General features: G+C 41.7%; 1 protein-coding gene across 34 annotated transcripts in view; it reads right to left on the minus strand.

Moving 5' to 3' along the window:
* Positions 1-13,382, minus strand: part of ANKHD1 (ankyrin repeat and KH domain containing 1) — a 122,759-nt gene that overhangs the window by 53,942 nt on the left and 55,435 nt on the right. For 26 of the 34 annotated variants that reach the window (XM_074604017.1, XM_074604002.1, XM_074604012.1 and 23 more), the window contains 5 exons: positions 13,018-13,209; positions 11,451-11,560; positions 4,712-4,771; positions 874-961; positions 118-245 (listed from right to left, as the gene is read on the minus strand). In XM_074604017.1, coding sequence (XP_074460118.1) covers positions 118-245; positions 874-961; positions 4,712-4,771; positions 11,451-11,560; positions 13,018-13,209 — 578 coding nt within the window. The remainder of the gene's footprint in view (positions 1-117; positions 246-873; positions 962-4,711; positions 4,772-11,450; positions 11,561-13,017; positions 13,210-13,382) is intronic. The other 8 variants (XM_074604023.1, XM_074604003.1, XM_074604025.1 and 5 more) reach the window with 1 other exon arrangement.

Raw genomic sequence — 13,382 nt, forward strand, 5'->3', positions numbered from 1 at the left:
CTACCTGGTGTAGCAAAATCAAATTAGACCATTTTAAATTGCACATTTGCTAATCCATGAAGTCAAGGGCGCGGTTCTTTCAGCACCTATGATAAATGCATAGTTCTAGGTGAATACCTTGAGCCGATGAGTAGGATCTGCACCGTGAGCCAGAAGGAGCTCAACAACGGCCAGGTGGCCTCCCGCACACGCCAGCGACACCACCGTGTGGTCATTATTAGCCGTAGCCCTGTTGACATTGGCACCTATAACAAGAAGATCTCAGAATTAAACACAAGGAAATTTGTTTTACGAGAATGTATCAACAAGTACAGTATTTTCTGGAATAAACTTTTATCTTCTAATCTTCATAATTCATACACGCTTGCAGGGTGAAAGCACGGGATTTTGAATAACTGATGGCTTTTACACATCATCATCATCCTCACCTTGTAAAAACAAGGCAGTAATGACAGTAACAGTGGGCCTTGGAAGCAGTAAGAGAGAGGGAACACTTTTGGTGTACAAAGCCCAACTTTTAAATTTTCATTCTAAGCACTTACCGGTATCACTACTTGGCGCAACTTTTACTGTTTCAGAAGCACTGGAGGATGTATTTTTTTCTGAAGGAGGGAGTGCTTTTTTAAGAAACTGAAAATATTGGCTGTACTTCAAATCTGGTCACTAATCTATACAACAGAGTAGGAAGAGGAACTAGCAAAACATTTGTGATTCATTGTACCGTGAACTAGATGAAATTCAAAAACCCCTCAATGGTTTGACAAATGCTCACGTACACATAACCCAATTAATTCTGAAGAAGGATCACAAATATGCAGAATCGTCAAATGGCATTTTAAGTATTTAAATTAATTACTTAAACTAGTATTTTACCTTTGCTAATAAGGAATTGCACAGTGCATAAATGACCAGCTCGCGCAGCCTTCATCAGTGGGGTTCTCCCACCCTCAGATTCATGCTCCTGTTGTAAAGAAGAAATAGCACGTGTATAAATGGGCAAAAATTATACCATTGTTTTAGCTTTTGAACCATCTTGTGATGGGACCAGAACTACCTGTCTCAGTAGAAGATCTATCTTATAAGCTGATTGTAATCAATATAAACTGACTGGAATCAATTTTCACGTTACCTTAGTACTGAAGCACGCTGTAACAAAGCATTAAGACCGCCCAAGGAAATTTCCCCACTTACATTCCCCTTTGTATTTTGGTGTTCAAATGCACCACATCCTTGAGAACAGTAACGCCTTGTTTCCTCCTCAAAGAGGGAGGGCTATTAACACAAATATCAGCCAGCATCAGGGAAGTACACAAGTATCTACAGGAGCTGATATGCAAGAGTTCTGGGAGCTGTCACACGCTGCATGCCAGACCTTTAAAACTGCAGTAACGGCTGAAGCGCAGACAACATTTTTAAAACACACTGCAGAGAATCAGCAATAAAAGCGAGACAAATCACTGCAGGTCACAAGGTCTCTGAATAGGAGGGTTGGAGATTAAAGCAGGAAGATGACAAAAGGATGAAACAAGCCAACAAAAAAGAATGAACGACAACAACAATTTTCTATTTTAAAAAGTTTCTTAATACTAGAAGGATGTGGTTGAATACAACTGTATTAGAGAAGTTACGGAACTAGAAAATCTGCCTGCTATGTAGACATGATCAATACCACAAAGAATGCTGACTAATACAGATCAGCAGCAGCAAGGGGAGAGAACATCATCTTCCCAGGAGTGTTTGTATTTGCGCTCTGATCAATAACATACCAGGACCATGGGGTTTTCTTAATTAAATATCTGGGAAGCCAAGCTTTAAATTCACTACTTATTTGCATGTCTATCTGACAGTGAAAGCTAACATTTAGTACTGACAATGGATGATACTGCCATTTACAAAGAGAAAAGGACAAAAATAGATTTGACAGAACAAATCAACTCCTTCCCATAGTTTCAGTATTCCTGAAAACTCTGCATACGTCCTTTGACATACGGCTTGCTTTGGTTGCAAGCTGCACCTCAAGCCAGCTTCCTGTTCGTACACGTAAGGAAGAAATCTCTTGCCTGCAGAAAATACAAACCCAAAATCCTTTGCTGTAATAGGGGTTACACTACCCCTCTCCTACGCGCTTTGGAAAGATCAGGAATGTGCTGCTCCTGTGCCTTCATAAGAACTTCGTGTTACTGTACACCACTTTAACACACGTTTAAACTCCACGTCAGTGCTCCGATTTCTTTGCTCAGTAGGCAGTACAATGCGTAAGTGCACACAGGTGGATAGGAAGCCTTACAGACTTGCTACCGAAGTCACCTTTTTTAATAAGTAGATTCCACTCCCAGGGCAAATGACTGCTTAGCTGTCGATAAGTATATGCATGCTTTTGGATTGTCTGCATGTCAGAAATATTTGCAGGACATGTAAAACTAATTATGTTAGTATGTGGCCCTGTGATGTGCAAGAATTAGCAGCATGCCCTTGAGCTCTGATGCTTACCCTGGTATTTGGCATAGTTTTTCCTTCCTCAGCCACTGCCAATAGACCATAAAAAGCCAGATGCTGCTATTTGCCTTATACACAGTTCACCCCTGGTACTGCCGGCAAATCACTCATAAAGCAGCTACAGATAGAAAGAACTATCGAACACCACCTCCTCGCTGAGCAGGAGCAGAACATTACTGCCCAAACAATTTCATACGCATTTCTAAATCCCCAGTGATGCAACAGCAAAGATGGCAAGAAGCAAAATTTATTTTGGGTCATCTTAGCTATATTCAAGATAGTGAAAAGCCATCCTATACTGCATTCCAATGCAACATTTCAGATAACTAGCGGTAAGATATCATTCTCTATTCCTAACAGACTTCACAGTTGCAGTCTTAAACACAAATGTCAGGAGTCTTATTTAAATGCAATGCAGATATTCTGCCCAGTTTAACCAACTGTCACTTCATCCAGCAGGCAGAACTTGATCCTCCACTATTATACACTTCAAATGCCTTCAGCACCATACACACCATCAGTCCAGCCAAACTAAACCATTTGTGTGCCCACCTGCTGTAGATCTTCAAATGTTACTGCATTTTGATGGTATTTTTCACATTGCAAGATAGAAATGCATATTTTATTTTAAGATTAAATTAATTCTATGACTTCAGCACTCTGTTTAGTCCTAATAAAGGCTATCAGATAGCATCAACTCAAGCTTTAAGGGAAAACATCCAGAACAAGCCAAAATAACACGCCAAGCCAGTGCAGTGCCTTTGTCTACTCGCATCCTTTCTTTTACCTGGAATGGCCAAAAACTTCGAATTATTTTTTTAAGCCGCAGTAGATAACTAAAATCAGGACAGAGAACATGAAAGGTGTCCAAAAGCATCCCCCATCAGCTTTCCAATATGTTTCTTCCTTGTAGTAATACGAAGTATGTGCAAATGCTTATTTTGTAAAAAACAAAACTAGCAAGGAGTACTCATCTCCAAAGACAATTTCCCCAGCCACCTGCACTGTGGGACTCCCCACTGTATTCTGTCTCTCTTCACTGCTCCAATCCTGATAAATACGGCAGTCGGCATGATCAGAAAGCGGTATAAAAGAGGACACCCATGGCGGCTTTGACTAGAGAAGCAACCGAGTGATGTGCTCTCCTGCTAATTCTGCTCGAATAGAAAGAGCGCCCAAGACGAATTTTCCGTAGGTTTGGTTACCAGATAGAGAGGAAGGGGAAAGCGAGAGTACTACCCAAATCAGGCAAGAGTTTACGTTACCTGCACCTTTTTCACTGGGACTCAAAAAGGAGATGAGAATCCAGTCAGTAATAATTATTTCCTTTCTAGACAAATCAATACTTCAGAGAGTACAGCAAAAGCAGTGTCACCAGAAGCATCTTATGACAATCACTGATATTTTTTTAGTCTTGATTTCGAGTTCTCTGTTTTGGGAAATTCCAAGATCAGCGACCTAAGGGCTTTCTCCTCTCCCCCCCCATTATTCTCCTTGGTTCACAAGTATTCATGGTTGGCAAATATTAATCATTAGGATATTTTTTTTTAGTTTGTTTCCAATGTCTTATGTTATTTAAAAGTTCTAGAACAAAGTCTGCATTTCCAAAATAAAGGTCCAACTGCTCTCTTCAATTCTTTAACAAGCCCCTCTCACTCATGACAACAGTGAATATTTAATGGAAATCTAAATGTTATTCCAAGCAAAATGCTTTAGACGGTTTTTGATGCAGGACAATAGCCCAAAAATACAGTTCTTAACACTATGCCACTTTGCTAATTTTCAAGACTGAACTCCTATCAATCAAGAGACGTGGTATTCTAGCAGTCTCCAGACTAACCTTCCTGAGATACGTACCAAACCAGTATTTCAGAGGCACCTAAACACTCAGCTAGGCCTCTAGTTTAAAGTAAATATCTGAAAAGAGAAGACAGCATACATCCACCTTCCTGTAGGAACACGTTTAACATAGCTACTTGTGCTAATCGACTCAAATAGACTCAATGAGATAACTTGCTGCATTTGTGAAGGTCGAGATACTGTTTTTTAAAACACCCAACAGCAGGGAAAATGCAAGACAAAGATGACATGTCTAGTCTACACAGGGAGCCTTTGTATTTGTATACTTGGAAGAAATTTAGATGCCTTAAAGCCATCATTGTCGTTAGCATGTATCCTGAGGCTGCAGCTTACAAGCATCAAAGGCCAACCTCACCTGATGCTTGCCCGGCTCTATGCCCTCCAAAATAGTCTTCTTTAAGTCCTCCTGCTTGTCCTGCGGAAGGAAAAAGAAGAACTCACGGCTCTTGTTCTACAAATAAATGCTGTTCTTGGCCATGAAGACCTGGAATGTGAGCTTAAGTGGATCAGATCCACCAACTGAAAACTCTGTTTTGCTGGAATTAGGCAAGCAAGCACAAAGGTAAGACCAAGCAACACAGCTCTCGCCAGTTACAACTACTACCACAAGCCATTTGGATTCGGGAAAAGAAGGTCATACACAGCATCTCCTCAAATACAAGATGACTTTTTATTCACTAGTAACAAAAGAGAGGATTTCATTGTACTTTACACCATCCAGAGGCTGCAACACAACATCCAAAAGATGTTAACTTCAAAAGTTAGCTTCACATGTCCTACAACCTTTTGTTTTATTTGTAGAAGACCGAGAGCCAAGTCCAAAGAGACCTGAAAATCCTGACCTTCCCCTGATGGTTCAAGAAATGGTATGGAAAAACACGACAGCTTCTCAGATCCCTCAGTGTAACCACAACACAGCTATCTCCAGCACGGTTTCACTCAAATCCATAAAGTACTGGCTACTTTTGTAATGTTTAAACGCTGCCTTACACACATTCCATCAGACGTGCAGCATGTCATACACATAAAGGGAAGCGAGTTTCTAATTAAGGAGCCACATTAGTGAGGGGGACGTTATCAGCTGAAGGCAAAGAAACGATGCCTGCAATGACAGAAACATCGGTCTGTAAAAATATTTTGTCATAGGGGAAGAATCAAGAGGTAGTTTGGCATGCCTGTATTTATTTATTTATTGCAACTGGAGTTACATGGATGCCAAGTAGCCAGTATTAGTTTTTTTAAGGAAAGCTGCGTGTGGAATTTTAACAAATATAAAATCTCTGGGGAGAGCCTGACAGTGTAAAATGAGAAGAATGCAGGAATGAAGCTGCCTTCAGGGGTTCTCTTCCATCTCTCAGTCTCAGCATAAAAGCATCCCTATCTCTTGCAGTAGAAAGGTAAATGCCATCACTAGATCAACTCTCCTGTGCAGCAAAGCCACATGTACAGCTGCAAGGCAAGCCCAGATTAGAAAAATCCCAATTTAAAACTCTTCTCTGTACTTTTCTCAGCTAGGAACTTCCTGCTGTCCAAAAAGAACAAACTCTCTTTTGCTTTCAGCTACACCGAAACAGGCAAAAACGCAACCGCCTTATCAAGAGCGACGTCCAGTGCGCGGCACTTCCTCCAGGTCTGATTCTACATGAAAAGGAACAGGCATCTAAACAGGCACTTTCCATTTACAGAAAGGTATACACCTTAAAAGCAGGATATTGCCTCTCATCAAATATCACCAATACTCTTTGGGAGCTTTACAGTCCTTAACCTAGTTGCTGTGGGAACATACATGCACCACGCATGTCTTACCTTACGCAAGCTTTGAGATGTAGGTAACTGCCAGTAAAGACATAAAGAAGAAAAAAAAGAAAACCGAGAAAACTCTTACAGGAAAACCAAAAGTCTCCCTCTCACCTTTGAGATTAGACAAATCCTTGCCACACACTTAAATAACTATTGCCGAAGTGCTGGTTACTTTTTCCTGAAGCTATTGAACCATACCTCCACTTAGAAAAATGCTTTCATCAAAGCATATTTCAGGAGTTACAATCTCCAAAATTTTACTCCCGTTAATCACAAAATCTAAAGTAGGCATTTTGTTTACAAACATCTTTACGGGACAAGTAAAACGTACACTTGTCCCAATGGCAGGAGCTCAGACTGAGACCCTGAAAGTCTCCAGTCCCGCAGGCGATGAAGGAACTAGAATGCAACTACGGCACAGATGGGATCACAGGCTGAAGTCTTCAGATGTGCCTCATATTAAGTCATTCACAGACTTGGCAAAGGCAAGCTGATTTCAAAATGCATACATTAACGAGGAAAGGGGTAAGCCTGCCAAGTTAGTTTTGCTGCAGATTTTGACAGGCCAACTTTGTCACTGCAAGGACATGGAAAAGACAGGTCCCTTAAAGAAGGGCATCAGAAAAGCTCGCTACCAGACTTCACAAACAATTAGTCACAATGAGATACAAATTCATCAAACTACCATGCACAACTGAGCAGCTCTCCAGCAGACAGAAACAGATGAGCCTGTACTCTGACACTCTTCATTTCCAGTATAACTTGCCACTGCAGCCTTTTAAGGAAAAATTAACTATAAAACAAAGAAAGTTCATCTCGGCCATTGTTTTCTTTTAGTTCTCCTGGTTCTTGTAAAGCCACATTCCTTAATGAATCTAAGAGACTTCTCAAGATCTTCACTGGTTCTTGAACTGTTGGACATCTTCCACTAGATCAGGTTGGTCAAAACCCCATCCAACCTGACCTTAAACTTCTCCAGGAATGGGGCTTCCACAGTTCCTCTAGGCAATCTGTCCCAGTGTCTCACCACCCTCATCATAAAACATGCTCAAGGTTCTATTCTGAGATTGAGAAAACCTCAACTGAACATGAGCAATGCACAGGAAGCGGTTCAGTAGAGCAAGCTGGGTAACTTCAGCAAAGTTGGAAGACTTCAGTTTTCAATAAGCACGACACAGGAAACCCCCTGAGAGAAACACCTCCTGCCCTCTGCTGATTGGGCTAACCCCGCATGGAAGAGGCTCCTCTTCCCACCCGCAGTCTCAAAGTCTGCACCTCAAACCCCACTCAGTCCTGACCTCCTGGCAATTGGAGAGAGACCTGAGAAGCTGTCATGGTTTAACCTCAGCCAGCACCTAGGGCCACACAGGCGCTAGCTCACCCCCCATCCCATATGGTAGGAGGAAGAGGGAGAAAAGGAGGGTGGGGGGGGGTGTGCAGGGGGAACCTCACGGGTTGATATGAAGACAATTTAATAGAACAATAATGGAAAAGGACAATGACAATAATAGTAATTGTAAAAGAATCATAGAATGGTTTGGGTTGGAAGGGACTTTAACGATCACCTCATTCCCACCCCCTGCCCTGGGCAGGGACACCTCCCACCAGCCCAGGTTGCTCCAAGCCCCGTCCAACCTGGCCTTGAATCCCTCCAGGGATGGGGCAGCCACAGCTTCTCTGGGCAACCTGGGCCAGGGGCTCACCAGCCCACAGTGAAAAATTTCTTCCTAATGTCTCATCTAAATCTCCCTCTTTCAGTTCAAAACCCTTCCCCCTCATCCTATGGCTCCCCTCCCTGATCCAGCGTCCCTCCCCAGCTTTCCTGGAGCCCCTTTAGGTTCTGGAAGGGGCTCTAAGGTCTCCCCAGAGCCTTCTCTTCTCCAGGCTGAACAACCCCAATATATAAAATAAAGTAACACAACACAAGTTGCTCTTATCACCTGATTACCAATTGCCCAGCCTGTCTCAGGCAGTGACCACAGATACCTGCCCCCCAGCCAACCCCATTTATATACTGAGCGTGACACCCATGGTATGGAATATTCCTCTGGCCAGTTTGTTTTGCCTATGCTCTCTCTCAGCTTCTTTGGGAAGCTGAAAAAGTCCTTGACTAACGTAAAAAACACCTGGCAACAATTGAAGTAATATGCATTATCAGCATCATTCTCACAGCAAACCCAAAACACAGCAGCTATTAGCAAGAAAATTAACTGGCTGAAACCAGGACAGAAGACAAGAAAGATTTGAGGTCTTATAGTAGGTTATATGTTTTTCCAAATCATGGAATAAAGGCTCTGAATTGGGAAGAAATGAGAGAACTGATCAGAACAGATCCTGACAGCCAGTGTTTATTGTTCCTTTAACTCAAGAGCATTTGGGGAAGAAAGATCAACTTACTTTCCTCAACCTAGAATAAGGGGGGAAAAAAAAAAAAAATCCCCACAAAAACTATGCTTTTTGTCTCCCTGGTCTGGAATAAAACAGAATATGCAGGTGGCTCAGAAACCAATAAAGTAACACTGCCACAATCCTGCAGTAGCTACATCTCTACAGGTAAATAAAACAGGGCCAGGAGATGAGCTTAGGCATGGACCACTGGTTGTTCACACTCTTCTTTTGTGCTGGCCCTGTCAAGAACCCCAGGGAGGAGACCACCAGGGACCGTTCCCAACAGGCAGCATGGAAAGTGTGACATCAGGCTAGTCTCCACTTATCTCAGAGGCCTCGCACCCTCAAGAACCCCTTCAAGACCTCATCCCACAACCCAGGGGTGTCCGATGTGTGCTCCCAGTATTGCGTCGTGCAAACACCGCTCTGGTGGGCTGCATTCTTACGGACACAGAGGCACAGCACAGCTTGGGGGGCGTTCAGTGGGTGCCATTCGCCCTTGCGATCAGAGAACAGCCCTCAGCCCTGTTTTATCTCAATGTTTAAGACATAACCAGTGTTTTCCTCAAAACGGACCGCCTCGCAACAGGGTCCTATGTCGCATGTCCAGCTCCTCAGTGACCGTGATATAAACCCCAGGTAGAAAGAAGGTTTCTGGAAAACAATGAAACATCAACGAAAGCAATCCCAGGAAAGACTGAGGTTGCTGGATGAAAAGGAAAAGAAGGAAGAGCAACTCGAGATGTACTTCCATGAACACCAGAAGGAGAGCAAAAGAAACTAGACAAATAACGACATGCTGACCAGAGGTCTAAGTCCAGATCCGCATCCAATTCCCTACACCACCAGAGACCTCCTGGGACAACTTGATGAAATCATCTAACCTCATTTAAATTACTCATGAAAACTGAAATCTACAAGAATAACCTTCCACAGTGCCAAAGAAGCTTTCTCATACTCCAGCTTCAGAAGCCTTCCTCAGAACCATTACAAAGATAACAAATGTATTTAAAGCAGCTTACAACTTCTAATAAAGGAAAGCACCACAGAGGCTTGAAAGGAAACTGCTCCAAACCCGAGGCACCTGCTGTAGGCACCGCTGCAGTTTTGCAGGCATTTCCCCACTTACTTACAATCAGAATTCAGAACCGGTAGATTTATATGGCAGCTCTCCCTTTCAGGTGCAATTTTCCTTTGCTCCCTTATTATATTTTTCCTTGACAGCCCCCCCATTTTGATTGGTAGTACAAGAAAATGCAGTAAAATAAAACTTAACTTTAGAAAGGCATGTGATTTTTCTCAGCAATACTGATAAGAAGGAGATGCTAACGGCCACGAACACCGCTCAACTTAGTGATGAGAGGAAAAAATTAAAACTTACAACTCTATTAATTTTAAGTGACATTTAATTGGCAACCCTTGCACGTTTTTAAAAGTTTATACCTAGCAATTTATTTTATTTTTTTTTGTTCCAGGCTTTGCTCCTCACTATGAGATACTTCATACTGAGGAGCAAATATATAAGTTTTCATATATAAGTTTTTATAACCAAGTACTTAATTTCATTTTTTTTTTAATATACCAAATAAAACCCCAAAAATCTGTCCTGCCTCTACTGAAGTGCCTGATGCTTGGTACCCAACACTGACTCGAGCAAAGTGCAGCAGGTGGGACAAAAACCCCACAAACACCCCCCCGCCCCCATTCGCATGATCTCCTCCCTGGCAGGAACATAGGAAGCAGAGCTTTACTGCAGAAGAATTAATAAGGCCTGAAAAAAGTACATGCACAAATAAGAGTACAAGTGTTATTAATTCACAGTTACAGCATTAATTTATTTATATTTGTAAATATGAACTTAATAAAATAAAATACTTTGTGTAAGACTGAAATTTAAGTAACTTCATTAGATGTTGATTTATCAGGTTCAACGATGAACTATTCTGGCATTCTTGATATTTAAAGGGAACAAAAACCCTAAAATATCCAACCAAAATGCCAACCCCCTCCCAAGCAAACAAAAAACCACCCACACAAGCAGACAGTGAGGAAAAAGAAAGGAGAATAGTGGGAGAAAGTACAAAAAGGCAACCAAAAGAACAATCTTCCCTGCTTATGCCTTATTAGACATAAGTCTTCTAAAGGAGTTTAGGAGCCTAACGTATCTATTGCTTTTTACTGCTTCAAAGGCAAATAAACATTATCTCCCTGTCACTGATGAAGAGGCAGTTTTAGGTCTGCCGCTAGATGATACAGAAAAGCCAAGAGACTTACATAAACCACCTTGGTATGCTTAAACGTGTTACAGAAAATAAACTCTGTGAAAGCAATATACTAAAACCAGGAGTTACAAGAAAGAAAGTAAAAAAGATCGTATTCTGCTGGTCATTTAAAAGGCATTGTTTAGTTTGAGGGTTTTTTGTGTTGCTAGTTTTCAAAAGCTAAGAGACTTACAGTGTTCAGAAACGAACACTAAAATAGAGAAGCAGTAGCTCCTAATACTAAACCATTTTAAATTCCGAGCTGCAAAGCAGGTAAACTCTAGATCCACAGGAGTTTAAGAGTAATAAAGTAGCACCACGAAGCAAAGTAGCAAAGCAGAAGTATATCCTGTCAGGCAATTAAACTTAGGGATAATACTGAAATGAAGATAATCAACTGTCTCAAGTATAAGCTATAGGTAAAACTTTTGACTTAACAAATGAAAGATTATCCAATAAGAATCTTTATTTTTTTAGATCAAACAGAATATGCAGGCTTTTTCAAAAGTTCCTCTCATGCCTCTTTTCACACCCACATACGAGTCTCAATTGCTAAATTCGCCTTCCTGCTCTATAAGCGCACAAGCTTTGGCCTAGCGTTTGTAACCGAAGTGCTCTCCCCACAAGAGGCAGCAGGAGTCTCACCAAATCGGCACCAGCTTGAAGCAACACGTCTGCGACGTCAGTGTGTCCATTTTCACAGGCATAGGTCAGAGCTGTATCTCCCGTCGCTGTGGTGGCATGAACATTAGCTCCTAGAAACAGAACGTTATTTTTTTCTTATTGGACACCTCCTGATCAGCCATTTCATATCAGATAAACACAAAAATCAAGGCACTTCATCTGTGACAAAAGCTGTATCCTACTGACCGACAGCTTCCACCACCCAAGGGCATGGCTCTCATGGTGAAAACGGCTCTTGGAGTAAAAGCAATCTGAGGAGAGGGGATAAGCGACGGCTCAGAAAAAGCAATCTAAGCACTTAAACCTATATGCTCACTTACTCCTAAGTTCCCTCTACAGCAATGAAGATGTCAGTTGTTACAACAGATAAAATGAATCCAGACAGTTGTCTAGACTATCCATTTGACATGGAGCTGCATGCCAGGGAAAATCAGACAAAATGCATGTAGTATTAATACTAATTCAATAACAAGACCATACGCTTCTACAAATTTCATTTTTTCCCTGCTCTTTAGAATCATTTGCTTTAAAACCATTTTGTTGAAATAATTTGACTAGCTTCATATATGCCACCTACATGAAAACTATGCATGCCTCTTGCTACGTAACGCGTTATTCTTCAAAAAAAGATGCCAATGTGATTGGCCATGTTCTTATTTTCAAGGTGTGAGATATATTCAGAGACTCCGTGATGCCAAAACAAGGCTCCTCAATGAACCTCCTACACGATCGTTAAGTGCAGCACAAGCAGTGTTCCAAGTGAGCTGGTGACGGGTGTCACACGCTGGTCTCACCGCACTGAGACACAGTTGTTACTGTCCCTCCATGAGCAGGGAGCATTACTCTCTAGAATTACAAATCCAGACAATTTTTACACTTATTCTCAGAAAAACGCATACAAATAAATCACATCCCATAAAAAGGAAGATTTCCGAAATGCAGCTCCTTTTTATTTATTTAATTTTTTTAAGCTGTATTACTGCACTTTCGTCTCTACCAACTTTAAACTAACAGATGAACTTTGGAGCATCATTTCCCCCCAACTCCAGCAAGATTTAATTTTTGCAACTGGCCAATGCAGTAGCAAAACTCATTCATCACAGAAATTCAGCTAATTCCAGAATCTGTCCTGCGCACTATTTCCCAGGGCACAATTCCTAAAGCACTGGTTATTCAGGGAGGCTGACTGCAGATAATCAGGCTCAGTCAAAGCAGGGGTAGCATATAAAAACAAGCATTATCTGTATTAACATTTTGTCCTAAATGCAGTTAGCTGGAAACAATGTTCCCAAGTTGAGGGTTTTTACATGTGCAACAGCATCCAGTGCTCAGTGAGACTCTTTTCCTCTGCTTAACAGTATCAAACAATAATTACATGTAACATATGCTTTTTTCTTCTTGCTAAAGTATCTGAGATTATAGTTTCTTGTTACCACACTGCCACCATCAAGTCCAAGTATCTTCTAAATCATATAGAACACTGGGTCTCTAACATCCGTGGGCTAGATCATGTGCACTATACACATACCTGCTGCCAGCAAGTATTTCACCAATTCAAGATGACCCTCTTGAGCAGCTTCCATCAAAGGTGTTGAGCAACCGAGTTCTATATCAGCTCCTGCCTTAATAAGGAAGTCAGCTACTTCAGAAAACCCTCCACAACATGCCAGAGTAAGAGCCGTTTCCTGTGTTTCTTCCGTCTGTGCGTTTATATTTGCCCCTAGGAAACAAAACAGCCGTTACTTTAAGTGACCAGGCACAGGGCAGAAAGGTGAATGGTCATCACCTCCACAGTCTGGGCGTTTCAGCTTTGCAAGGAGCAGCGACAATCAACGCTACCTCAGAGGAATCTGCACAGAATACCTAACGGCAAACAGTCAACGCTGCATTCTT

This window comes from Larus michahellis, chromosome 11 (genome assembly GCF_964199755.1).
Source record: "Larus michahellis chromosome 11, bLarMic1.1, whole genome shotgun sequence".
NCBI lineage: Eukaryota > Metazoa > Chordata > Aves > Charadriiformes > Laridae > Larus > Larus michahellis.